The following is a 27488-nucleotide window of genomic DNA, read 5'->3' on the forward strand; positions in this document are numbered from 1 at the left end:
GACTGCCACTGAGACAGAGACCATGTATGGGCAGTGTATCACCATTTGACAATCACCCTGCTGCGATCTCCAGCACCCAAACAACTTGGAAGATGTGGAGGGAAGTAGCAATGTGACCTTTATAAATAGCTGAGTTACATTCAGTTCTGGTTTTTGTTGTTGTTGTTGTTGTTTTTGGTTGTTTTTTTTTTTTTTTCTTGTGGCTTGCATATGGAGAAGCATGCGCTGCCTGTGTGACTTCAAAAACCTTAGCGGAAATGAAACAGGAAGCCAGATCCTCTCACAGCTTGTTGATCTGTGAAGACGAGCCGAGTCTGTAGAGTCTCATTTTCTACCTCCAGCAAAAGAAGCCAGGGAAGAGAAATCCAGCTGGGGAGATCCTCTCGAGAGGAGATGCAGAGGCGACACGATGGAAAGGCAAGTCAGAACAGAGACCAGTTCACTGAGCAAGAAAAATGGAGCAGAATTAACCACTCAAAGAGAAGTGTTGGTAAGTTTGTAGAGCTGTGCCCTAAATTTTGGCATCTCACCAAGCTGGTGATCGGCTATAGGAAGCTCTTGTGCTGCAGATCATACTGCACTACTTTTACCTCTGAGTTGAACTATACCCGACCTTGGTAGTAGTAATAAATGATGATGAACTAGGAAATGGTTCCTGACTGTTAATGATGGACTTGAAAAACTGGATTTAGTGCACCTAGGTTTCTGCACCTAGGTTTCTGCACCTAGGTTTCTGCACTTAGGTTTCCTACTTTTACTGGGTTGCATGCTGTTTGATTTGTCTCAGCAGACCCTTTTTGCACTTCTTTGGAATTACTCACATTCTGTGGCTGTGGTTATAATCCTGCTACTCACCTGCAGATGGAAGCAAGAACATGGTACTTGTACTTGCTGCTGATTTGTGGGTTGAAACAGAAACAGTTAAAATGGCTTCGTACCTGCTTAGTGTGGCTTGCAGCATAAGCTTTTGCTGTAATTGCTGTGCAGTTTCGTGTGGGTACAAGTGTAGGGAGGTAGTCACAGTCATGCCTGCAACTTGGAGATGCCAGGACCTGCAGAAATACCTGGAGGTTCATGATATGAGCAAGTTCATTATGCTTCCCTAAAGGCGGGAAATATAAATATCTCTAAGTGACAGAAGTTTGCCATCGGCGTATAGCTTTGTCCGAGTATTGCAAACCTGTGCAAAACGCCATGACCAAAAAGTCTGGAGGAACAGAATCAAATTTAAGCTGATTCTAGTTGGAGCTCCCTGGATCTCTCCCCTTGCCCCCACGGAGCTGCTATCTTGTCAGAAGTGAAGCAGGGGATGCACTACTTCTACGGAAAAATGCTGAATGTATACTTTAAGTAAGGTCTTTTCTAGGGCCTAGCATTGTTTTCCAAGATATTTTGGGGAAGTTCACACTTTCTGAAGCTTCCTGAACCCTTGTAGCAGTGTGTTTCCCCTTCTGCTCAGTCCGTAACAGAAACTGCCTTCCACTTAGCTGCTATTCCGCTTTTTGCAGTTGATCGTGGCTGAGACCTAGACCTTGCTTGGTCTCCTTAGGATTGCCTGAACTCTTCTTCAGGTAACACGAATGGCATGAGCTCACCCTGGCCAGTCCAACACAGAGAGCAAGAGGCCTCTGTGGTCCTTGGCTTAGTCTCACCAGAGCTGTCTGCATCCCCGACTGAGGACAGGCTTGCAGAGGAGGGAAGTGGGTAGAGGCTTGTCCCACCTCAGTGACTTGCAAGGAGGAGAGACAATATTCTCCTGCTGAAGCCCGGGAATGGGAAAAGGTAGTAGAGAGAGAGCTCTCTGTGACTGTCTCAGGGAACAGGTCCAGAAAGACCTTAAGGGGGAAGAAAAGGTGTATGGACAGCGTTAGTTAAAAAAAAAAAAACAAACTCAAGAGGGTTCAAATAAGTGATCTCTGATTGATTGCCCCAAGGCTTATTCCCAGCAGGAGCACACGTAAAGGACATAGGTTATTCTCTATATTGCACTGAAATGCTGAATAACTGCCCCGAGATGAGAGAGCTGGGAATTGGAAAGGACTCTGTGATACAGGGTTGATCTGCAGTGTTTGTACTATGTGTGTTTCATCTCCCTTAATGAGTCAGCAATGAGATAAACATTAACTTTCAGGCCTGTCTGCACAAAAAAATCACCTTTTAAATCCTAAGACCTTAACACAATTTAGGGAGGGCAGAAACAGGCAAATGTGGATTTGGCTGGAATGCTAAACTGTCAAGCAGCACCAACGCTGACCTGGCCAAGGGGAGAAGGAGGCTGGAAATGGAAGCTGAAGCATGTGGAAACTGCAGGCCAGACATGGCTCAGAAACAAATCCCAGGTAACTTGGAGCCTTCACAGGTGGATGCCATGCGAGCTATACTTAACATTAAAACACAAACTGCATGTCCAAACAGAAAGCACCAGCTAGATGATGCTGCAGAGGAGCACAGAGCTGGCACTTAGGAATGTGGGGTTTTTTTTCTTTTCCAAAATGGATTTTTTGATGGAGCAGCACACAGTGCTACACAGCTGACAGCTTTAGGACTCTGAAGTCAGCTATTTACTTCTGCTGTTCTTAGCTGCTTTTTAAGCCTAGATTTTCTTTTATTTGGATAAGTGTGTTCGTGGCTTTCTGTGAGTGTACTGAAGTGAGTGCCTGGCACACACCAATATTTAACAGGTTTTGTCTTTTTTGTTCTTTGCCCAGATTAGCTGAGATGGGTGGAGAAACATTTGATAGTCATGCCAGACAGTATAAACCTCTTCACTGTTTCATGAAAAGTGTTTGTTTTCTATCTTCAGCCATTTCAATATCTTATGATATTTTGGAAAAGAAAAAAGGAAAACAAACAAACAAAATACTCACAAAAACAACCAACCCTTTAAGTTTGTTCTAGCACTGCACTGGAGCAAACTGCTTATAACTCTGTAAAAGATTTAAGTCTACGTCACTTGTTCAGACCATTACAATTCCCCTCTGTTTTTCCTGCAAAGTCCCTAGGGAGATGGGAGAAAATTGTTCTTCAATGTATAACCGGAAAAGAAATTACACTGCTTTATGCAAATTCTCTACATACAGCTGGGACAGATTACACCTGGAAGACTGATATAAGGGAAGGTATGTGGCAAGAGTGAATTTCTTTGCGGACGAATGTATTTAATCTTGTAAATGACTGAATTAGTGAGGAAATTAACATTTAACGACAGAAAACCAAACAATCAAACAAACAAAACCAACTTTAAAGTCACTAAGTTGTGTTTACGTTTCGTGGCTAGATTTCAGACAGATGCTGATGACATTGGTCTCCATTAGGGGAAATGCTGCTATAAAATCCACAATAACGTGGTGTGACACGAAGCACAAATTCTGTCTAACTGATGGAGGGGCTGCTGGGGAAATGGAGAACTCCACTCGTTTCTCAGGCAGATGGGTGGCAAGGGCTCTCCCTCCTCCTCGAAGCGGGGTCCGAGACCCCCACGCTGCCGGCATTACCCTTTGCTTTCTGCACGAAGGTAGGAAGTCCTGGGGCCTCCTCACCACCCACCGAAATGAAACCAACCCCCGTGCGGCAGCGGGGCGGGCCGGAGCGCCGCTGGGGGCCGCGGGGGCGGGGGGCGGCCCTGCGGGATCCCCGCCCCGGAGGCCGCTCCGGGCGCTGTCGGGGTTTGATCCGCGGGCCGGCGGCGGGAGAGCAGCGGAGCGAGTGAGGTGCGGCGGGGGCTTGGGGGGGGTATGTTGGGTTTCCCGTGGTCTCGGCGAAGGTTTGGGTTGTTTTTGTTTGTTTTTTAATGTTACTGTCCACTTGACTCTTTTGGGGACGTTTTCCCGAGGTGCCAATACCCGGAAAACTGCTCCAAAGGTCCCCGTGGCGGGACCGCCTCGAATGTGACACCCCCTCGCTCCCACCCGACCCGCCCCGGGGGGCTCCGGGCACGGAGATGTTTGGGGAGAGACAGGCTGACGGGTCTTCCTGCAGGAGTTTTATAGATGTTGAGATTTGGGGTTTTGTTTTAAAACAGCAACGTGTGCTGATTTTACAACAGGTGTGTATTTGGGGTTTTGGTTATTTAGGGTTTTTTTGTTTAGTTTCGTTTGGTTGGTTGTTTTTACTGTGTGCAATCTGAAATCAAGTGCCGCAGAATGGCTTCTATTCCCATCAGAAAGGTGGAGGTTTAGGAAAAAGGGGATCGGAAATAAGGACGTGATTTGGGAAGGCTTGGGAAGATGGACACGCACCCCTTCTGATGGGCTTGCCAGTTGCTTGTAGCTCTCAGTATTACTCATCTCTTAAGCCACTGCCAAGAGTTCTTTTAGGCTGAAGATACCATGCCCTACCAGTTTGCTTTTCTGCTGTACATTTTAGGATATGTTTCTGCTTTGATCGTTACTGGTCCAGCACTCGTTTTCACTGCCTTTCATACTAACCAACTGGTTTGCTTTTTGGACGAGCTGTACAAGTTGTGTTCAGCTTATACTGTCACTTTCTGCAGTGGAGGAACAACCAGATTTCTGTGGTATTTAGTAAGTAAGTTTTAAGCTAGCGTGGTTCCAACTGCTCTATTGCTAATATGTGCAAGTCCGGTTATTCCCATTTCAGTCCTTTTGCCCACTCCAGCTTCTGCAAGTGATGAAACAAAGAGGTAAAGTGTGTAAAACAGAAAAAAAGTTACCTATTTTGGTTTTAGGGCTCAGAAGACTTCTTTCTAGTCACTGAAGTTTGTTCCTCTAAGAATTTTATTTCTTTACTGCTGGACAAATAATTTAAGTAGAAATTGAAGGGGACACCAGCATGCAGTTGACACACCTGAGGGACGCGATGCCATTCAGAGGGACCTGGACAAATTCAAGGAGGGGGCCCATGTGAACCTCCTGCACTTGGATCAGGGCAGCCCCTGGTATGAAGTTGTTCAAGTACCAGGTGAAGGGTGTTAGAATTGATTTTTCAAAGGCAAAAGCAGCATTAAAATCCTAGTTTGTAGCTGGATGTGAGTGTTTTATGGCAAAGTTTCTGCATTCAGATTTGGACTTCTGAAAAAAATGTTTAATTTTCGTAGTTCTGAGTTTCTTTTTGCCATTGGGATATAATTTTTTTTTTCATTTTGTTTAACTTTATGGAACATGTTCCCTGACTAGATGGTGTGGATTTCTCATTGAGCATCAGGACTTTCTGTTTATCGTGTTTCTGAGATACAGCTTCCAAGTCAAATCCTCACATTCTATCTACGAAAGATATAACAACAAACATTAAAGGGTTTTTCAGTAATGTCTGCAGTTTTTCTTAACATTAATAGCTGAAGATGTTTGACTTTGCATGACTACCCAGGCAAATGAGTTTGTAATTTCAGAAATACCTCTGTGCTGTACCTCATGACCCTGTGCAGCTGAACCGTGGGAGCCACGGTGCCAAACTGTACTAGGGTAGATGAGTATGGTTGTAATTTGGTTGTTTTGAAAACACAAGGGAATAACCAGTGCTCAGAAGTCAAAAGGTTATATAATTATGCTGCTTTCTTCACGCTTGCATAACGAAATTTGTCAGTGTGATTAGAATTGCATCAATTGTACCTCAAGGAGCATCTTAATTTTCTTGTTTTAGGCTGTAACATTATTTTTTTTTTAATTACCATTGGGCCACATTAGTCGTATTCTAATCACGTTTTTATTCGGGCATTCTGACTTCTAAAAGAATTACAGTACTCTTTAAAGTCAAACACTAATCTGAGTTGCTGTCTGACTTCTGACGCTGAATTGTGTCAGGATCTGTCTTCTGCTTTGAGGGGATTTGGGAAAGCACGACGGACACAGCATCCTTCTTGCAGTCCTGGGTTGATGCAGATGACGTGGTGCCAGCACGAAGCAGTAACAGGGAACTTTGCCCATGTGCTCTGTTGCTGGGATTCCTGGCACGGTAAACACCGCTTCCTCTGTGCGTGGTTGCGGTGCCGGGGATCAGACATGACAATGTCGTGCCTTCCAGAAAGACAGAGAAATAGCTATGTATTAACTTTAAATGTCAGTGTTTTGTGATAGAAAACTGTCAGGACTGTTGTGCTCCAGCGACAGCAACGTAAAAGTGGTCAATGGCAGTTTAAAGGGTGGAGTTTGTAGCTAGGGATCTTGTACTATTTCTGAGGTGCTAGAGAGAGTTTAGTTTGTATTTGTATTTTCCATCAAAATTTGGTTTGATGGAAAGTTTTGTTTTGTTTTCCCTATGAACAGTATAACTTGTGGTTGGACTATCTGTTGCCTATCATATAAAATCAGGTCAAAGTTTTGCCCCAGCATAAATGAGAAAAAAGGAGATAAGGGTGTTACTGTCTACTTCTTAAGAAGGCTTCAGTGAAGCCAAACATGATGTAAAGTGTTCCAAAAACTGCTGCAGGTTACTTCATGGGTTTTCAGAGAAATGTTAGTGCCAGCAGCTTTTAGTTTCTTTGCAGCCTTATTCTGTCTTGGTAGTTTCTTCCCATTGTTTTGCTGCTGAGGAGCAACACCATTTAGTTTTGTCATGCTCAGGATCCAGACCCCAGTGCTTTGGGTTTTGCTGTAGACTGTGCAGAGGTGCTGGAAGCTCCTGAGCAAGAGAGGTGGTGTGTCTCTAGCTCCTGTCCCCACGTCCCCAGTGAGGACAGATGCCACTTACACCATGAACCCATGCAGAGGGATGTGGCTAGCAAGGCGACTTGCACTGCCCAAACTTTTTTTTCAACAGACATTTCCCTGAGGAGAAGGCTGTGGGCTGAGCAGAAGAGTTGTGTTGTGTTATTTGAACCACATCACCTTAAGGTGGAGGGCTAAAAATGCAGAATGATGTGGCTGTCTGATTGCTCAGTCTGTAGTCCTGTTGCTAGTTCTGTGTGTGGTCCTGGGCAAGACCCTGTTTTGGATTACTTGTCCATTGTATGTTGCTGACGTTTTCCAGATTTTTTGAGTGTTTAGCATTAGTGTTTCCAGGCTGGGCTGGTGCACTGAGTTAGCTGAAATTGAGTTAATTTTCCATGCAGTTAGAATCTTTTCTTCTTGGTAGCTAGTATGGTCTTTTGTTTTGGATTTAGTATGGGAATAATTTGGTAACAACCAAGCTTCCCATGCTTTTCTTTCAGTAGCTAGGCTGGGTTTTGGAGTTGGTATGAGAAAAATGTAAGAACTCACTGATATTTTGGCTGTTGCCAAGGGGATGAAGGACTTTTCAACTTTGTAGCTGCAGGAGCAACATAGCAGCTGGGAGGGAGAACAAGTGGGACAGCACCTAGATTGACATCCAGCTTATTCAATGAAATATTCCCTACCATTAGTGTCATGCTTGGTATATAGCTGGAGCTGGCTCTTCTGACCAGTTAGTTTGGTTAGCTCTGTTCAGTAGTTCCGTTCTGTTTGGAGTTTGGTGCTAGTTTGGCCTTTTGCCGTTCTGCCATTTTGCAGTTGATCTTGGGCTTTTCTGCCTTTTGCTCTGTCTGGGATCAGCTGTGTGGGACCAGGCTGCTCTCCTTTCCAGGACTGGCTGTTCAAGCACAAACTGCTGTCTGGATCTCTGCTCTTCCATGATCAGCTGGGACCGGTATTCATGAGCAATTGTATTGAGTATCACTTGCTTGATATTTATATAGTACTTGTAGTAGCTGTGCTGGTTTGACTGAAAATGAGTTAATTTTATTAATGCAGTTAGAAACCTTTCTTTTTCATAGCTAGCACGGTCATTGTTTGGACTTAGTTTGAGAACAAGCAGGTAACACCCTGGGACAGAGTTAATGTTTTTAATTGCTCTGGTCTGAGAGCAAACGACATTCCAAGCGCTCTGCCCACAGGTGAGAGGCATTGAGGAAGGGGGGCATGGATGGGGCAGAGCTTGACTGACATCCAGACTGATCAATGAGAGTATTCCATCCCTGTAGAGTCATGCTAATTATTTAAGGAGAGTTGGGGTCTTCTGATGCTCTTTCGCATTCTCTTCACTTTCTTCACTCTGTTTGTCACCCCCAGGGGAGTTCTGTTCAGGAGTTTCTTTAGTTTGGCCTTTTGCCATCCTGCCATTTTGCAGAGGCCTCTGGGCCTTTCTGCATTTTTCTCTCCTCTCTCTCTGGGATCAGCTGTCAGGACCACATGCTGCTGCCTGGGACTGGCTGCTCGGTGTGGACAGAGTTCATGAGGAATTGCCCTGAATATGACATGATATGATATTATATTTCTATTTTATATAGGTATTTACTAGTAGTGTATTAGTATTTTGTTATTTTATTAAACTGTGTTTATCTCAATCCGAGTTTCTGTCTTCCTATTTGATTCTCTTCTCCCTCCCACTTAGGGAGGGGTAAGGGCAAGCGAGCAGCTACCATAGTCCTTGTTGCTGGCTGGTGTTAAACCATGACAGGTAGTCATGTTGGATGAATGGTGCTATGAAAGTGGGAAACATGTATCTTAGCATTGACCTAGTGCCTGATACGATGTGACGTGCTTGGGGCTTTGACTATCACCAGGTCTGCCCTGGCATTTGTGCAGTGAAGAAGCATCATGGCAAGGTGCTTGACACTGCCCACAGGTCAGCTGCCACCGGGGAAATGCAGGCAAGTTGTTAATTGGTGAGTTTGTGCAAAATCAGTCGTTCTGCCAACTTAAATACTTGTTTCAGGTCCGTCTGTGTGATAGAGAGATGTCCTACTGGTTTCCCCAAGTTGTGCAGTTCTGCGCTGTGTGTGTGCCTGCTGCGTTTGTCCGGGACCGACCTGCGGATGTGTTTGCTGTTCCTCAGTTCTGGTTTCATTTCATGTCACTTCCTGGGCACAAATTTCAGCTGTGACATGCTTGCCAGAGTCTGAGGTCTTAAAAATAGGGGATTTCGTGTAATTGGATATCTCTAAAAATGACACTGCTGGCTTCCAATGTTAGAAACTGTCCAGTACTCTGTATTTCATTTTCTTAGTTTACAAGTGAAAGTAAATTGTGCCTCTGCCAAGTGCGAGCCCCTCAAGAGGAGCTTGGTATGCAGGGTCACACTTAACCATATTTTACAAGGCTGCGTAATTTGTATTTTATGTAGACCTTGCCACATAACTACCCATTTTTTAGGCAATTCGTGCAAATGCAGAGGTGTCAGGGAACCGTGGTCTCTTGGTCTTTGTTACTAACGTCCAGAGCACTTCATTTGAAGCTTCTCTTGGCTTCCAAATGTCTGTAACAATACCAAATGTGCATTATTTATTATAATATAATATACTATATATTATATATATAGTATATTATATATATAGTATATATATAGAGTATATTATATAGTAAATATATAATATATTTAATATAATAAATATACTATATAATAATAGTAATAATAATAATAAAAATAATAAAGTGTTTTTACAAGCAGAGAACTTCCACACAGAATATTCTGGGTTCTTGAATCACATTTTTATTAAATATTTATATTAGCTGTGACTTTGATATTACATTGGATGATAGTAGCTGAAATTTAAGTTATCTTGATGCTTTACCTTTTCACCATGCCTTTTTTCCTGAAGAATTTAGGCAAGAAGTGCACTGTAATGCATTCTCAATAAATGGCAGAGGACTCATTCATGCGTGAGCTAATTAAAAAATGCCAGATTGAAACTGTTGCCCTTTAAAAGACGGAGAGAGCAGGATTTAAACACCCCAGCTGCTTGCATACTAATAGCATTAACTCTGCAGAATAAAGCTGAAGTTTTGACTTTCATCAGGCTGGATGTTGAGAGGCAGGGGAGAGACATTCAGGACCAGTTTCTGTCTTCTGCATTTAGAGTGATGGCTTCAGTGTTGCTTTCTGCTGCCTTTCCCTTCTCCTTCTAATCTGTCTTGGAAAGAGGGAGAGGGACAAGTAAAATTCCCAAACAAACAAGTGACACAGCTGGAATAATCTCTGCACACATGTACTGGGAAAGTACAGGCTTTGTGATCTGGTGTGCCACCAGGAGATGCAAGTTATTTCTGATTATTAATAATAAGTTTTATGTGACTATTTATCCATATGAAAAATACACAACTCTGCATAGTGCTTCACTGTGCGCAGAGTCTGGTACACTTTTGGAGAGGGCTGTGCTCTGAAGACAGACATAAATCTTTATCATGAGGGTATGGCAGTCAGTCTCTGTGCAGAGATGAGAGTGACGAGCTGCATAGATGCAACCTGGTTAAAGGGGTCTGGCTTTCAGAGCAGGGTCTTCACCAGATGGCAGATGTACACACCACCTGTAAGAGTTAACAGCTCTGACTGATATTGCTTATGCAGTAAACAAGCTCAGATGAGTTGATATTTTTTTTTGTCCCAGGTTACTTCATGCTAATGTTTTCCAGGCTACCACTTGGATTAGTTGTTTACTGACAGGTAGAAACTTAAAATTCCTTGGACTGTCCTGCAGTGTGTGCCTATCGAGTAGAGCATTTCTTGCTGCTTTATCCTCTGGGCTACATCACTTCAGCAAAGGACCCCTCAAGGTGTCAAATCACAGTTTAGGAATGAGCCAGGTAGTGACCAACAAGGCGCTGGGGGGTTCACCTGGGCTGTCCAAGGGGGGTTTTCTCCCAGGAGCACAGCTGGTGGAGCCCAGTATGCAGCTTGTTTTCCCTCTGCTGCTCACATAGAGTTCTTTCCCACATAGATTTCTGAAGACATTCCCTCTGCCCTGATCCAGATATCTTTCCCACTCCTCATGTGCAGCTGGGGGGCTCCTCTGCTTGCCGCTTGCATCCCTTCTCCGGTGCTGATACCGTGGCCACGTCTGCTGGTTTTGCTGGAGTCACAGAGTCCACCAGTCCCTTCCTTTGGGGTGGCAGGCTAGGGCATGCGTTAATATCTTGATTAAATAGCTGAAACTGGTTCTGTAAAGGTAATTCTAATAGGGTATATTTTAGATAATCACACAATAGGTAAGAACACATCATGCCTGTTGCTACAGAGAAGGAATAAGTAAGTGTCATAACTGGGTAGATATGATTACCGCAGTTCAGGTCCTCTTGGCAGTCAGGGCGTCCAAAGAAAGCTGCTGACCTTTCTCTTATTTTTGTTTTCCCTGAAAGATCTTTACAGAAAGGGGACATGGGCAGAGAGAGCACTTGAGACTCCTATGCAGGACAGCTGTGTAAATAAAACCTGTCTTGCAAGTAATAGGCCTTGGTGCTAACGTAACTATTCAGTTTTCTAGGTTAATTGCATTATTCTAGTTGTTGTTTGGGGCTGGGATTCTGTTTTGTTATTTTCTGGAGTAGAAATTGAGGTCTAATCAGCAGATACGGTTGACCTTTTGATAGGTCACTGATGATTACCATCTTTGCCTGTAAATGATTATCTTTTTCTTCTTATACTAAGAAGAGATCCTCATCTCTAGTTGTTATGTTAGATGAAGAAGGTTTGCTTAACAAATTGACATTGCTTTGCTCTGTAAAGGAAGGGCTTCATAATTAAATAGTTGTTGAATTAAGCAGTGCTTCCCACATATCTTGGTATGTGTTTGATCTGTTTTCAGTAGTTTTTCATTTTTTTGATGTGGCGCTGATAACAAACTGGGAAATCAAAGACTTTGTAGTCACTTGGCACTACTTAAAAAGGCATGTTTCTTTCTTCAAAGGTGTTATGGGGTGTGATCTATTGTAGGTATTGAATTTGTATGATTAATAGCTTTTTGTCTGTGTCTCCCTCTGGTTCAGTCAGCTGAGCTGTATGTGCACAGGTGTGCATCTGTGCATGATGCTGATGCCCACTCTATAAGTTTGCTTGTTTTCCCTTTAAAGAGGGACTTTGCCTATTTTATAACATACCTTAGTAGTGATACTGCGTGGTCTGGAAAAAAATGATGTGTAACTTTGAAGAGAGCTCTGCAGGCACACACTGAATGCAGGCAGGCTTGCATCTCTTGGTTGAGTGGTCTCTCTTCCAAGCTCTGGATCCAAGAGAGGAAGCAGAAGGAGGGATGCAGGTGGGTAGCAGAAGGAATGGAACAGAGGGATCCCAAATCCTGTCTCCCTCTTTGAAGAGGGGGGGTTACCTGCTTTTTTGGGAACTAGGAACGTAGTGTTGTCCGATGGGAGTATCAAACATGGCCACTTTGTGGTAATAAGTGCTGTGTCCTGCTTTAAGTACCAAAAAGACTGTGAAGAGGAATGTCTTGAAAAGACATCACACAGTCAGCTTTTAATTTTGGAAGACATTGTGTTATCTTCCTGATGGCCTTGTTACAGAGAGGGAGGAAAAAAAGTAAAAGGGTGAACGTGCCATCAGAAACACTGGAATATTGGATCATGCTTTAGCGCTGCATACAGTGCTGCCTGCTAGTTCCCAAGCTGATCTCTTACGTTTTGCATTTTATCAGTTACGCATTTTAAGGTGACAGCCTCCAAAAAAGTTGTGAGGGAGTCAAATGTGGAACTAATCTTTTAGAGACTCTTCTTGAGTTACTTGTGAAAGCAGCAGATGTTACAGATGTCTCTTATTCATCTTTTTTCTGGCCTGTTTTTTTTTTCCTTTCTTTCTTCTGTACATCTCTCCTGATGACTTTGTGGGGAGGTAAAACCTTAAGGTTTGGCACTTGCAGGAAGTTGATGATGTGGCATGAAGAGAAAAAACACGGCGTCCTACTTGCATTGTAAGATAAACACTGCTATCAGCTCCTGCTTCAGCACTGTGCAACCTCTGTTCATCCAAATTTCTGCTAGGAGCTGTGTTGGCAGTCCCAGGGCTCTGTTCCCCTGCGTGGGAGAAGAGTTGGTCCTCCCTGTCCTCACAGAGATGCTCACGGTCAGTCTTCAAAAAGGTGTGAGCCCAGCAGGTGGTCGCAGCACCAACAGGTTGTCACTGTCTCCTGAGGGACAGAAGGAACTGTGTCCATATCCCCGGGAATGGTTTGTTTTAAAAATCCTTGGGTTTACTTTACTCCTCCCTTCAGTGTGTTATTAATTTAATTGCTCTTTGCTTTCTGAAGAATTTTGGAGGAGGCAGGGAGTGGGTGGACAGATCTATTTTAAACTACGCTCTTCTTCAATTCATGTTGTGTTCATGATGTATTTTTACCAGCAGCACTTTGTGATCCAACTGCCACTTCTAAAAGTCATTTACTTGAATTAAAAAAAAGTAATTATATTTCTAACACTGCACTGAAAGTGCTGTTTGAACAGCAGCTTTCCCTTGACAGAAGGGAAAGTTTATGAAGTCCAGGGTATGCTGTAAGACAAGTGTAGCAAAAATACTCAAAACTACTTGTTTGCAGGTTTTCCTGTCTCCCATTAGGCTTTTTATTAGGGAAATAACTACTTATAAATCACTTATATTAAATAAGAATGGATTAACAATATTTGGTTATCTCATGTTCTTTGATATTGATTTGTGGTTTTGACTGCAGTCACTAAGCCAGTGCATCCCAGTGCTCCCTGAAAAACAGTTGCTCATGCATCTGTGAACCATATGCCTTGGAAGGGGCCCTGCGGTACCTTTTTTCAGGATTAATATAATTAAAAGCTTTTTCAACAAATTGCTTGATTCATCCTAAAAGCTGATGCAGTCTTCTCATCTTTTTGACTGTGAAGGGGGTAAAAAGGAAGAAATTTTGCAATCAAATGTATTTCTGATACTTCATAAAGCAAAGTATGTCATTTTAATGGATGGACCGGATCTCACTTTTTATAATCCCAGCTTGTTCAAAATCAAAAGGGGGACGATACAGTCATTTTAAGTAATGAAATAAAAGTCTGCTCCATCTTCCTTTTGGTATTGTATGTTTAAATTGCTGTTAACAAATTTCATTTGAATCATCATTGGTTTTCGTACTATAGTGGGACAACGTAAATCCAAAATACCCACCAACCCATGGTCTGAACAACATTCGTAAGCCTTCAGATTCCATTCTAGTTAGCAGAAGGTTCACTTATTTACACCCTACAGAGTTTTGTGTGTTGTTTTGTTTTGTTTTGTTTTTCCAATGCTGATGCCTTTATCCTAAAGGAGAGAAGAAATTGCAGTGCCTTGATTCAGCCAGGACCGTTGTCTGTTAGTAATTCTCAGTTGTTTTTCTCTAGGCAGCAATTGGGGTGCTTGTTGAGAATGTGCCTGTTGGTGTCCATCAGCAGTAAGCGTGTGTGCTGTGAGTGGGAGTGTGCCCGTGTTTCCATGAGCTCTGCTGTTTTCAAACCGTACAGCTGATGTTCTGCTGTCTGCTACTTGGCATCAGTAATAAACTTTCCTTGCAGCTTCAGATGTTTGGTCCTTTTGGTTGCTTGTGAATCATAGAATAGTTTGTGTTGGAAGGGACTTCCAAATGCCATCTAGTCCAACCCCCCTGCAATGAGCAGGGACATCTTCAACTAGATCAGGTTGCTCAGAGCCCCGTCCAGCCTGGCCTGGAATGTCTCCAGGGATGGGGCATCTACCACCTCTCTGGGCAACCTGGGCCAGAATGCACGTCTTACTTTTTCCTACTCAGCATGTGCAGGTGTAACCCCTGGCTGTGCCAGCTGCGCACACGTTGGTGCAGCACTCAAGTAGAAGCTGACAGAAGACCTCTCCGTCATCTTCTGTATTCACAGCATACGGGTTTTGTGTAAATGGGAACTAGCAACCCAAAAGCTTCTCTGATTACCTCTGTAAAGTTTATTAACACCATTTACAGGTCTTAACCTGCCTTTTGTTCATGGGGGAGATGAGGGTCTTGCCTCTGGACAACTTATATAATGATGGCCTGTAATCAAACTTCTTCAAACAACAGAATATTGGAAAAGGCCAGATATCAGCAGTGCTCTGTATATATGCAACAGTACTTGTAAAAATATAAGCACAGCTGTTTATTTCATTGCCAAGGTTGGTATTCATATTTAACTCTTCGACTGGATAGTTGTCCACAGTTCACAGGCTTAACTTCCTTGTAAAACTTAAGCCACCCTTAAATTCCATGTTAAAGCCAGGAGGGGCAGAAGCTCAACTGACGTAAAACTGTGCTGAATGAGTAATTCCCTTTGTGGACTCTCTGGGGAAGGATATTTTCAGTCTGACCTGGGGATGCCTTTGTAAAAAGTTGAGTTCTCTTAAAGTTTTATACTAAATCAAGAAATAAGTTAATAGTGGAGCAGCTGTTGATCATAAACTCCAGGAATTTCCTATACTCAAATTTCAATTAGAAGATAAATTTCTCACTTAGGGAGAAGATACTGCCTTTGTCAATTATTCAGTCTCCAGCCTCTCTCTCAATTCTAGATTTTCTTATCAACAAGAGACAAGCAAAACCTTCCATAACCCTGCCTGTAATGCCAATGGAGCAACAGAAATGCGTCCTGGTTTATGTCTGTGAAGAGCAGTGAAAGCGTACCCCCTTTGTGATCTTCTGAGCTGCCTACCAAATCCCTGGGGAGGAGCTTGCTCCAGAGTTTCAAATTGACCCTAAACTTACCCAAATTGAGGCAGGAACATTCCTTTAATTCCCCATCCAGTTGTATGATGCTTAGTCAGCTAATGTTGCTTTACATGGCCTGCTTATACACTACAACTCCCAGGAAAACCAAGTCTTTAAAACCTTGACTTAGTGGCAAAGTGATGCTGGGACAGGTGTCTGGATCAGCGCATCCTGAAGGAAACACTTTTTGTTGTTGTTATTGAACAGCTGCTTTGATATCTGCCTTCCTGTGACTCCATTGTAACTATATATCGAGCCTTCACTGTGTGGAGGAAAGCCTGGAAACGTGAACCACGTGCACTCAAAACTCTAGAAACTTGAAAAACTAGCTATATAAAGTATGTATATTAAGGATATAAAAATATGCTCGCCTTATATATTTCATGTTTTGTGTTTCACTTGGAATGGTATCGTACTTGGATATTTTTCTTTTTGTAAGAAAACAAATAGAAACAAGTATTTCAAAACAGTGACAAGGTTTTTTCCTCTCTCTTTTTATCGCTATTTTAGGAAGGCATGAGGTGCGGTCCTGGACAACAGCCACCAAGCAATCCTTGTGTATTATGTGGCAAAAAGTGAAAGCGCAGCTAATGCTAAGCATGTCTTTCCTTGTTGCTGTTTTTTGGTACTGCAGAAGGCTATACAGCTTTTTAGCACAGCTACTGAAACGGTAGGCTTTTATTATGTAGACTTTAATCTTCCATGCTGTTGCTTATTTCAGTAAATATTGATCTTTGGCAACTCCTTTTTGACACCTGTTTTATCATTTGGATTTTAGGTGGAGCAACTACCTTCAGAGAAAACTCATAAGTAATCTTTTTGTTGTCATTCCATATTTATTAATCCTCTCCCTCACAACCACCCTTTAGATGCAGAACTGCAGAATGTAACTAATCTGTGAATTAATCTTGATTTAGGGAATCTCAGTGTGCTGACAGAAATCGATCTACTTGGTTACAGTGCGAGAGAATGGAAAGGAGAAACAAAGCAGGCCGAACACATGAGGGAGGTAAGAGTTAAATTTTAATCTCTGCATGAGTACAGGGGAGAAGAAGTACCTGGGTAAGGAACAGCACTGCCAGTGCAAGCAGCTACCGCAGCTCCCACAGCCTGTTGCACTGCTGGTCACACGAAAAGCAAAAGGGAAAGCTTGAACAAGGGTCTAAGTAAAGACTGCAGCAGAGCGGGTCAAAATGTAGACCAGGCTTTAGTCTTGCATCTTCTCAGAGTTCTTCCCTGTGTCACTGATGACCCACGCAACAGCTTTTAACGGGAAAAGTCATCCCTAGTGCTACAGCCCGAATAACTCCGTCTTAGGTGCTGCCTCTTGGCCAGCCTTCAACTTAAGGTAAAAACTCTTTTCCAAGCTCTGAAGGTCCATGTGACAGCAGCTGGCGCCTGACACCGAGGATCCCTGTCTGGCTGCATCAGCTGCAGCTGGGCCAGGGGTTCACATCTAACCTGTGCTGGGCTATGTGGGTGCTCAGTGGGTGAGGACCAGCGTGCTGGGCGGTGGCTGTCCCCTGCCTTCCCTTAGCGCCCCTCTGCTCCAGCTCCAGGCCCCTGGCCGCACGGTGCTGCCGAGGTGCTCCCTGGCCCTGGCATGGCTGGGCTGAGGCCTGTATCTAGTGGAGTGCCTCAAGGGTCGGTACTGGGACCAGTACTATTCAATATATTCATTGACTTGGATGAGGGAATAGAGTGCACTGTCACCAAGTTCGCTGATGACACTAAGCTGGGAGGAGTGGCTGACACGCCGGAAGGCTGTGCTGCCATCCAGCGAGACCTGGACAGGCTGGAGAGTTGGGCAGGGAAAAATTTAATGAAATATAACAGGGTAAAGTGTAGAGTCTTACATCTGGGCAGGAACAACCCCAGGTTCCAGTATAGGTTGGGGAATGACCTGTTAGAGTGACAACCTATGATAAGACAATGGGCAATGGGTATAAACTGGAACACGTGAGGTTCCATTTAGATTTGAGAAGAAACTTCTTCTCAGTGAGGGAACAGAGAACAGGGAACAGGCTGTCCTGGGAGGTTGTGGAGTCTCCTGCTCTGGAGACATTCAAAACCCGCCTGGACACATTCCTGTGTAGCCTCATCTAGGTGTTCCTGCTCTGGCAGGGGGATTGGACTAGATGATCTTTTGAGGTCCCTTCCAATCCCAAACATACTGTGATTCTATGATTCCCTGCACCAGGCCCAGCAATCAGGACACACACAGGTTAACTACACCCTAACTACACACAGCAACTACTGCTGCCTCATACCAGACATAGCTGGGACTAACCTGCTACTGATCTCACAGTTCATGTCCTCATCATCCTCAGCACCCTGATAAGCTGCTGAGGGGCGGCTGGAGACAGCCCTGGGCTACATGGGGAGGTGGCATCCTCTGCTGATTGTGGGCATCAGCTAATATTTGGTAATTTGGTGCTGCTTTTTTCCAGTTATCTTATTTTTTTCTTTTTTTTCCTTTCTGTGTAAGTTTTTTTGGTTGTTTTTTTGGTTGGTTTTTTTTTAGTCCTCGTATTTTTTTTCTTTTTTTTTTTTTTTTTTAATGAGAAAGAAAGAAGATACCTTTCAAAAACCTGGAGTTGTGTCCAAATGATGAACAGAGAAAGGATCCAGCTTTGCCAGATTAAATGCAGGAACACAGTAATGCCAAAAGTGCCCAGAACAACACACAACAAGGCTGGAAGTGATTTGGAGGAACAAGTAGAAAAAGACAGCAGAACTTTAAGTTGCAATAGCATATTGGGCAGCAAACCTTTCAGAAAATCCATGAGCCTTCTAGGTGATAAGAGCTGAAAAGGAGATTTCTTTCTGTAGAGCAGCCAGTGGGTGGCTTGTTATATCATGTAGAAGTCACTGCAGTAAGGAGCACATTTTAGGATGAGATCTCTCTCCTGAGATCCTGAACCTGCCTTACCTGCTTGCTGTCCCCCAAAGGGACAGTCCCTTCCTTGCCTTGTCTCTCCCTTTTCCTTACCTCATTCTAGCTAAGCAGTCCCTCCCTCTCTTTTGTGATGGCTCTTCTGTCTTCTGTTGGATGTGGTTCACCGAGTTGGTGAGCTGAGACAGCAGGTCATCCCAAAGGACGCTTCTCTGAGCCGCCTGAGCTTGCTGAAGCAGCAGGAAGCTCCCCCACCTGGATGAATTCAGTAGACTTGGATTATCACAGCCAATGCAAAGTAAGAATAGGGGAGACTATACAGCTGAGGTCTTGGGATGGGGTGAGGAAGCAACTGAGATGAAAGAGAACCAGGAGTTGAGACCATCTTCGTTCCCCCTTCAAGAAGCAAACTGTGAGACTGCTGCAGCAGCCTACAGAAGTGTAGAACCCTCTTTCTCAGTTAATTCTCTGCCAGTTTATTGGGCTGAATTGTGTTGCCAAGGGCTCAGGTGAGAGCCAGAGGTAATGCAGAGGAAATACAGGGAGTGTGTAGCTGGAGGAAGGGTTATTCACTTCAGCACAGAGCTGCAAATCTGCTTAGATCACCACTGCATGATGGATCTGGGTCACTGCAAGAAGATGCTTCTGCCACAAGGAGTTTTCTCCAGCTGCCTGTTCCAGCCCTTTTGCTGCTGCATCCCCCATGTTGGCACAAGTTGTGAAGTGGTCAGGGTTAAAGCTATTATGGCAAAGAAGTCTTCACTGATCTGCTCTGCTTTAGTTGGCCCTGTGAATGTTTACACAAGCAACAGTGCAGAGACTGGAGGAAGTTGCTGGATTTGGAGAGAGCACAGAATCATTCTTAAGGGGCAGTGGCAGTGTAAGGTGTTTACAAGAACCATGAAGTTAGAACATTTTTGTATATATAAAATTACAAATACACTCATTCTTTCCCTTAATTCCCTTTTATGAGTAGTCTGGAATTGGACTCAAATTCAGCATGGGTTTGGTCCAAGATTTAAAGTGTTTATTGCTAAATTTTTTGGGGTCTTTTTCTAGGCCTATGAAGAATTGTTTCGGAGCTATCACATCAAATATCTACGACAAGTCAGGAGGGACAACTATTGTGTACTAAGAGCAGTGCTTTTTCAGATATTCAGCCAAGGCATTCCATTTCCATCATGGATGAAGGAGAGAGATATATTAAAGGTAAAATTAATGTCATAAAGAAATATAATTCAAGTGACCTTATACTGCAGAAGGAAGTTATGTTCAATGTAAAAACTGCTGTGTCTGATATGGAAGTAGAGGAAAACCATTATCAGAATGAAAAGTTTTTCAAACTCTTTGAGTTATGCTTAGTTGAAAAAGTATCCCTGATCTAAATGTACCAAAGTCAATGTGACTCTAAATGGTAAAAAAAAAAAAAAAAGGGGTGGATAAATGTTACTGCCACTCTGCTGGATGTCACTGCCTTAACACAGAAGGATATCTGAATCCTCCTCATCCACATCTTTGCAAAGTCTAGTGGCTCACTTGGGAGCTGCTGAGCGTGTTGCTGGAGCAGCGGGAGTCCTGCCCAGGCCTCCAGGGGCTCTGGCGGGAGAGAGCGGGAAGGAGGTGCAGAGCTGTACCTGCTACCTGTGGGGACATGTGTGCAAACTGGAAGGTGTCTGTAATCCTAAAAACTTCACTGAGTGTGGATGTTTCCAGCTTTTCCGGAGTGTGGGTTATATACTTTGCTGAGAGCATATTTTCTTCCATTTTGGCTGGCCCTGTTTTAGAAGTTCCTTAAGGACTTGGCAGCCAAGTGGAGCTTCCTTCTTAACATTGGAGTTGTTCTGAAGCCCATTTATATTTTTTTGTTTGTACTGCACAACCAGAGGATAGAAACATCATAAATTAAAATGTGTATAGACAAGTTTATATAACTTTATATTTTACTTCTTGTTATGGTTATGATCTCTACTTAGTTTTTTTGCTTTGTTTTTTTTCCCCAGCTCCCTGAAAAGCTTTTGTATTCCCAAGGTTGCAACTGGATTCAGCAATACAGTTTTGGGCCAGAAAGATACACAGGTCCCAATGTCTTCAGTAAATTGCGCAAATGTATGGAGACATTAAAGACCAATGTGAGTATTTAGGAGATGCTTGGGAGAAATAAAGAAGTGGATTGAGACAGAGTTAGGGAACTGCTCCTTGTTTGATGTTTTCTGTAGCAGTCAGCCTCCCTCCCAGGTTCAGAGAGCTGAGCTGGTAGGCATGCCATTGTCTCCCCTGCAGAGGAATCTGGTTTTGGGGATTCTACTAAGCCAAGTGCTCACGGTCCCCCTGACAGCTGGGAAGGCCATGCTCCATGCTTCCCACAGCTGTTAGCTGCTGCACGGTTACTTGCACTTGCCATCAAGTGGCATCTGCAGTACCTCATCATTTTCATTAAAAATAACAATATGCTGTATGAGATCCTCCTGGATTCCTTCCCAAAATGGGAGGGAACAAACAAACAGTGCATTTTCTTCTTGAACTGTTGTCTTTCCTTTGCTCCCCTCTCCATGGAATGTTGTATTTACCCAGTTTTACTATAATTTGAAGCACTTGATTACGAAGAGCTGTCAGCCCCACTGCCCCCTCTGCTCAGCATATCCAGATTGCCGACATTCCCAACCAGGAATGCAACTCTTATTTACATAGCTAAAAATAGAGGAGTTTAGTATAGAGTCATAGAATCATTTTGGTTGGAAGAGACCCTCAAGATCATCAAGTCCAACCATTAACCTAACTCCAGCACTAAACCATGTCCCTAAGAACCTCATCTCCACGTCTTTTAAACACCTCCAAGGATGGTGACTCCACCACTTCCCTGGGCAGCCTGTTCCAATGCCTGACAATCCTTTCTGTAAAGAAATTTTTTCCTAGTATCCAATCTAAATCTCCCCTGGTGTAGCTTGAGGCCATTTCCTCTCATCCTATCACTTGTTACTTGGGAGAAGAGACCAACACTCTCCATGCTGCAACCTCCTTTCAGGTAGTTGTAGACAGTGTTAAGGTCTCCCCTCAGCCTCCTTTTCTCCAGGCTGAACAGCCCCAGCTCCCTCAGCTGCTCCATAGAGCCATAGTAGCCTCAAAGCCTTCTGACGCAGAGGTAAAAAATTGGCCTGACAAGACCTTGCACCTTCCTTAAGCTCCTCTGGGATTTCTGCTGTCTGCAGTTGCGTGAGCTCTGAGCTGTTCCTGTTTGCTTTGCCACAAGCTGTCCCTAGCACACCACCACCCTCTCCTCCACATCTTCCTCCTGCCAAGCTGTTGTTTTGTATGCCCTCCTGGGTTGTAGCCATCAAATGGATACTGCTATTTGATGGACCCCAGGGTTTTGGCCAAGGTTAGGTTGAAACTGCTCTCTGAAGGTTATCCATTATCTAGTATATCAGGTCTTAAACCATAATTTTTAATTCTACAGTACACCTTACAGTACTGGATGGTGTACCACAGCCACAACAGCTTATTTCACTGGTACACATTTAAGCTAGTTCCTTTTGTGTGGCCCTGTGTATGCAAGCCACAACTCTGTAGTTTTAAGCCCAATTGTCAGTGATAGTATTTGTTACTTAAAGAAAAACAACAGACCACAAATAGAATTTATTTAGCTCTAGAAACAAAGCATTAGTAATAAAAAGAGGGAATTAGAGATCTGGTCCTTGTCCCTTGCCTGCAACCTTGCTGTGCCACAGTGACAGCTGCCTGTCTTCTTGAGATGTGCCTGGTGGTTCTCGCGTGCTCTTATCGTTTTGTTCTGGTCACTCTTTGTGTTTGCCGGAGTTGGGTTGTTCAGCTTTTAACTTCTTGTGGTTCTTTTAAATTGATACTAGTCCCTTAACAAAGAACTGGATGTTTGTACAGAAAAAGCTTTCAAGTCAGCATGGTGAACAAATCCATACAATTAACAAATCATTGCAGAGCAGCTGTATGACGCATTATGCTGTTGTTGGACATGAGGTCTAGCTCCCAGCTTCATTTCATTTTTATAAAGATTCTGTTTGGCCAGCGAGATGGATTTTTTTTCCTATTTTCACTAACAGGGTTCTCTGCTGCCTTTCCCAGCTCCAGCATCATCTTGTGGGCTGCTGCCTGCAGATGCTGTTGTGCCTGGGCCATGTTGGTTAACAGGTGCTTTACACTTAGGACGGCCTTTTCACTGAGGTAATAGAGGTCCTCTAGTGAAGGGATATTAGCAGTTTATCGACTTGGTCTCATTTTTAACCTGTAAGGAAAGTCTGCTGGAATGCATGAGGACATGGAGGGGATGTTTCTCCATTTAGTATTCATCTATAGGTTAGATTTTTTTTTTTTTTTTTTTAGTTGCAATTCACAGTTTATGGCCACTTCAACATATAAATGGTACAAACACAGAATTAACTGAAATTCATTTGAATCCCAGCCATTGAGCATCATCTCTTATTATGGTCCCAAAAAGTCTCTCAGTTCCAGATGACTCTTTTTAGCCACTCTGTTCAGGACTGGGTACTTTAAGTTTTCTGATTTGGTCACCAGTTCAACATTGTCTTCTCGACAGCCCATTTTCTGAGTGTGAGCACTGGCTTTTGATCCCTCTACAGCAACAGAGAGCTCAGGAGCTTTCGTTATCAGCTGTGAACAGAATGAGAAATTCTTACCCCATTCATGTCCCATGCATGTCTTTATCTTGTGCCACCTTGTGCGGCCAATTTACCTTGACCACAAGAAGCAGAACAAGGTAAAGACATACAAATATGTACAGTTCATAATGCTGTTCTGGCTTGTCCAGTTTGTGTAGGTTCCTTTTAATTGACACACCTCTGAATTGGCTCAGCACCTAAAGAATTCAAGGTAGGACAACTTTAATGTAAAGGGTATTATAGAGGAAAATCACTGAGTTTTGGAAGCTGCAAGTTAAAAAGAGGTCAGGAGTCATCACTTACTCTAACCTTTTCTTATGGCTTAGTGTGCATGTCTGATGCACCTACAGGGATTTCCTTTAACTTTCTGAGGTCTTTTTGGTGGTTACACTCCCTTCAGACTCTACTGACGGCGATACCTGGATTTTGTACAATGGTGGTGGGTGTCTTTTGCATAGGGGAATTACGTTTGTTTTCTCATAGACTGTCATTAGCACCCAGATGCTTGGTGCTCTCTGTAGTAAATAGGTTCAGCTGGATAAATGAAAACTGAAATGTGAAATGCTTCAGATTTCATTGGGGATCCCAAAGAGCCACCTGCTTATTTGCATCACCATTTGGCCACAATGATGGTATAGTACAGACTAAGCAATTGTTCCTGTTTTGGAATCTTTCATATTAAATAGAATTCTTAATAATTTGATTAATACTCTTCTGTGTGCTTTCCAGTGGACTGAAATAAGTGCTACTAAAGATCATGAAGAAAGAGGAAACATGTGTAACACGCTCTTTTCTGATGAGAGCAAAGAGCACAAACTATATGAGGCCGTAAAATTCATCATGCTCTATGAAGTTGTCGAAGCCTATGAGCAGATGAAGAACAGGGAAGAACCCGTACACAACCTTTTTAGCCGCCTCCTTGCTCGTGATTCTTCATCTGATCCTTTGAGTTTCATGATGAACCATCTGAACTTCATAGGTGACTCTATTTGCCTAGACCAGGTAATTATATAAATGAAAAATAAATCACAAAATTTACTTAATCTCTGAGGTCATTAGGTGAATATATCATACAGCATCTGTGATAGCTGGTCCTTTTTTTGTTTGGGATGTGGGGAAGTGGACTGAGGATAGTAATGTACCTTCCCTGAAAACAACTGTATTAGAGTAAAATGGGGTGGACAGTTTTCTTGCTGGGCCAGAAATAAATGCTGCAAGCTATTAACAAGATGTAGTTTAGAACAATGATACCTTTGATATGTAAAATAATTTTCAGTTACACAGATTTGATGTGTTGTTTTGCTTTTCTTATCTGTTCCACCATCTCAAACCCTCTATCATCACTCTATTTTTTTCCCCTCTCTTTGGCTCCCTTAGGTCTAATGTCTGTTAAGAGTAGGAAATGAGAACTCTGTATGTTAAGTTGGTTTTTTTTTTTTTAATTTTATATTTAGTGAGGAGTTAAGTACTGACATCTAAGCTCCACACTGACACTCTGCAAATAGTTTCACTTTCCAATGGGTGTATTTTTTATAATAAATTTCAGTTAGCAAGTCAATTGTTACGTGTTGCTGTCGCATTCAAGAACAGTTTGGCTATAACTGGGCAAGTTCTGCTCTGTCTAGCTATGCTTTTGCCAAAATATTTTTCCAGATTAAGCAATCCTTTGCAATAAGTGTCAGTGAAGATGTCAGATTCATATACATGAAGCACAAGGAAATTTTTTCCTTTCACTGTTATGTTTCCCTCGTGTAGCAAGTGATCACAAGGTGGCAGGCTTCCCATTTTTCAAGGTGTACCAGTCTTTTAATAATAGCTAGTCCCTATTTGCTCTCCGCTGAACTGTGTGAGCTGGCTTTGGGAGCAGGTTATGTATTGTGTCAGGAGGAGGAGAGATGTTTCCAAAGTGTCAAGCATTAACCAGAATATCCTCTACGTGCAAAAGAGCAGTGGAAGGACTGTTGGAACATTTGATTTTCTTACTCCACTTACAAAAGGGCCCCTTTTATTCCTTGTCAACTGTTTGGAAGCTAGATGACTTGCCTTAACTTGCGTTATCTTCACCTTAGTTTTCTAAGTCTAGGCATAAGTGTCTTACAGACTTCTTTCATCTTTAGGTTGAACTGTTTCTTCTTGGATACTTACTTGAAGTGAAGATAAGAGTTTACAGACTGCATAGGTTTAATACCGAGGAATTTCAAGTAAGCTATCCAGATGAATACCGAAGGGAATGGAATGAGATTTCTCTCCTGACTGAAGATGACCGCTACTATCACATCCCCCTTCTCAGAACATGAAGGACTAGTGACTTTTTTTCCTTTGTGTAATATAGTGAGTGACCGGTTCCAGTAAATTAGGTTTCTAATTGGCAGCAGTAAGATTTTGAGAATGCTCATTAATGATTACAAAATTATTTATGCGTTCATTGTGTAAACGTTTTACTTTCCTTTTGCAGCTCAATTCATCATCAGTCAGCCATAAAAACCGTAACATATATTGTTATACTGTCTGAGGGAAACAAATGTCATATTTGAGAGCTGTCAGACAAAAAAGATTGGACTGCATGATGAAGGCAAAGGTATTACTGGGTTTTCCATTGCTAGTCCCGTATTTTGTACTCCAAACTTGCACTGATCTGGGGCCACCTAGGATAGGAGGATGCAAACTGGGGCCTCTGCAGAGCTGCAGGTGGCTTCTCTCATTGCTGGACCATCTCACACAGAATCACAGAATCACAGAATGTCCAGGGACGGTCAGAGCAAGCAGCTGCAGGCTGTACTTACCTTCAGACATGTGAACTTAAGCTGCCTGTGCTCAGTGCTGATACCCGAAGGTGAAGGAATGTTACACAGGGGGAGAAAAAAAAACACCCACACACAAATACTGTGACAGATGAATGGAGGATCTGCTTTATAACTGAGGAAAGTACACAAGCTTTCCCAAACCTAAAAATGGCAACAGTAATTAATAAGTAACATGCAATAGAGTTAAACCTGGTAGCTGCCTATGGATTTTGTCAACTTGTCAATCCTTTGAGGGCTGATTTCAACATTACCTGCCAAGAGATAACAAGATGTCCTTTGCAATTCATCTGAGAAAGCTGCGCACAGAATAAATTCACAAACACTGCATTTTCAGAAAAAAAAGAAGATTTTCTATGCATTATGTGAATTCAGCAGTGTGTATACATGTTTTGTCCTCTGAGTATATATAATTCTCTTTGCATAAAATATCTTTAGTTTAGACTTAAATGTTTGAAGAAGTCTGTCTGGGACAGCTAAATGATACATGGAACATTTTACCCAGTTCTATTCTCTGTAATAATCAATTCTGTTTTGATTATTTCAAAAACAAGGGACTTTAATTTGAAGAAATATTAAAATGATATAGCAGATCTAGCAAAATATTTATGAAAAGCTTACAGTCCCATAGGCACACAGTTATATTGAAGAAAGTAGGTTTTATTAAGAAATAAAGCCTCTACTTTCCTTATCCTAGAAATACAGGAACAGTCAGGTTTGGCTTTTAACTCCTGCAGGGGAAAATACCAGCCAGTAACAAAAATGTGAACAGGGCCTGCAGGAGCTAAAGCAGTTTCAGGAGGTAACTGAATGGTAATGTTTGGAGTGCACTGAGACCACTCTGTTCCTCTGTGTAAAGGAATGCAGTTTTATCCTTTACAGTCCTTTTATTTGTATGTATATGTACATATATTTATAAACACAAACACCTGAGTTCTGTATTATAACAGTTTTGTTTCCGGAAAGGTTTTCTGAGTTCAGTTTTGTTCGGTAATTTGTAGCTTTTAATGAAGAAGGCTTGATACCTATCCTAATGTCATCTCATCAAAACCTGCATATCAAATACTTTATTTATTAAAAGAAACTTTTTTCCACTGAATGAAATAATTTGCCTACTTTAGATTTGGTTTTGCACTGCATGGGGAAATGTTATAATGTCTGAGATTTGGATATTGCTATCTACTTTGTATCAACAGTAACATTTACAACTATCAATAAACTCGTCTATATTTTATTCTTATTTTGGTACAAGGAGATATGCCAAAAAAGGATGTCTTTTTATAGTGGGCTTTTTAATGGTTTGCATATTATTTATGAATAGGAAAACAAAAGCTTTGCAGCCGAAAGTGTTAAATTGTAAAAATGTATGTTTTTGTAATCTTGAACATATTGATAGCAGGGGCTTAATAAAGCCAGTGAAATTTATCTCACCAGTTTGGATGTTTGGATCTGAACTAGGTCACCTGGGGCTCTCTGCCTTGTTGGTGGAGGGCAGTGGCGTGTGGTCAGTCATAAGAGTGGGTCTCTGGGAGGCACTGGTTGTCCTCATCGACTGTCATGGGAGCTCGCAGCGATCAGCATAAATCTCTCTGCTCTAGATGTCTGAAGTTAGGCGAGATTAATTTTGTCCCAAGAATCCAGAAAGGATAAGTTTAAGCAGATCTGCTGGCTTAGCAGAGGTGCTGGCCAAATCATGGCTGGAACAGAAATGGGATGTGAAGAAAGAGGAACTTCGTAGGAAC

At 42.6% G+C, this 27488-nt stretch overlaps 1 protein-coding gene across 4 annotated transcripts; it reads left to right on the forward strand.

Moving 5' to 3' along the window:
• The first annotated feature begins 281 nt into the window (after positions 1-281).
• OTULINL (OTU deubiquitinase with linear linkage specificity like) lies at positions 282-27171 on the forward strand. Of its 4 annotated transcripts, XM_082046976.1 has the most exons (9): positions 282-490; positions 2996-3119; positions 15911-16070; positions 16179-16210; positions 16318-16409; positions 19356-19505; positions 20297-20425; positions 23675-23947; positions 25063-27171. In XM_082046976.1, exons 1-9 carry the CDS (start codon positions 410-412, stop codon positions 25240-25242), a joined length of 1221 nt encoding a protein of 406 aa, XP_081903102.1. In that variant the 5' UTR covers positions 282-409; the 3' UTR covers positions 25243-27171. The 4 variants fall into 4 exon arrangements, with proteins under 4 accessions (XP_081903102.1, XP_081903103.1, XP_081903105.1 ...); XM_082046977.1 differs by lacking the exon at positions 2996-3119; XM_082046979.1 differs by lacking the exon at positions 2996-3119 and having other exon boundaries at positions 315-421; positions 15915-16070.
• The last annotated feature ends 317 nt before the right edge of the window (positions 27172-27488 follow it).

Source organism: Streptopelia decaocto, assembly GCF_964273445.1.
Source record: "Streptopelia decaocto genome assembly, chromosome: 2".
Lineage (NCBI taxonomy): Eukaryota > Metazoa > Chordata > Aves > Columbiformes > Columbidae > Streptopelia > Streptopelia decaocto.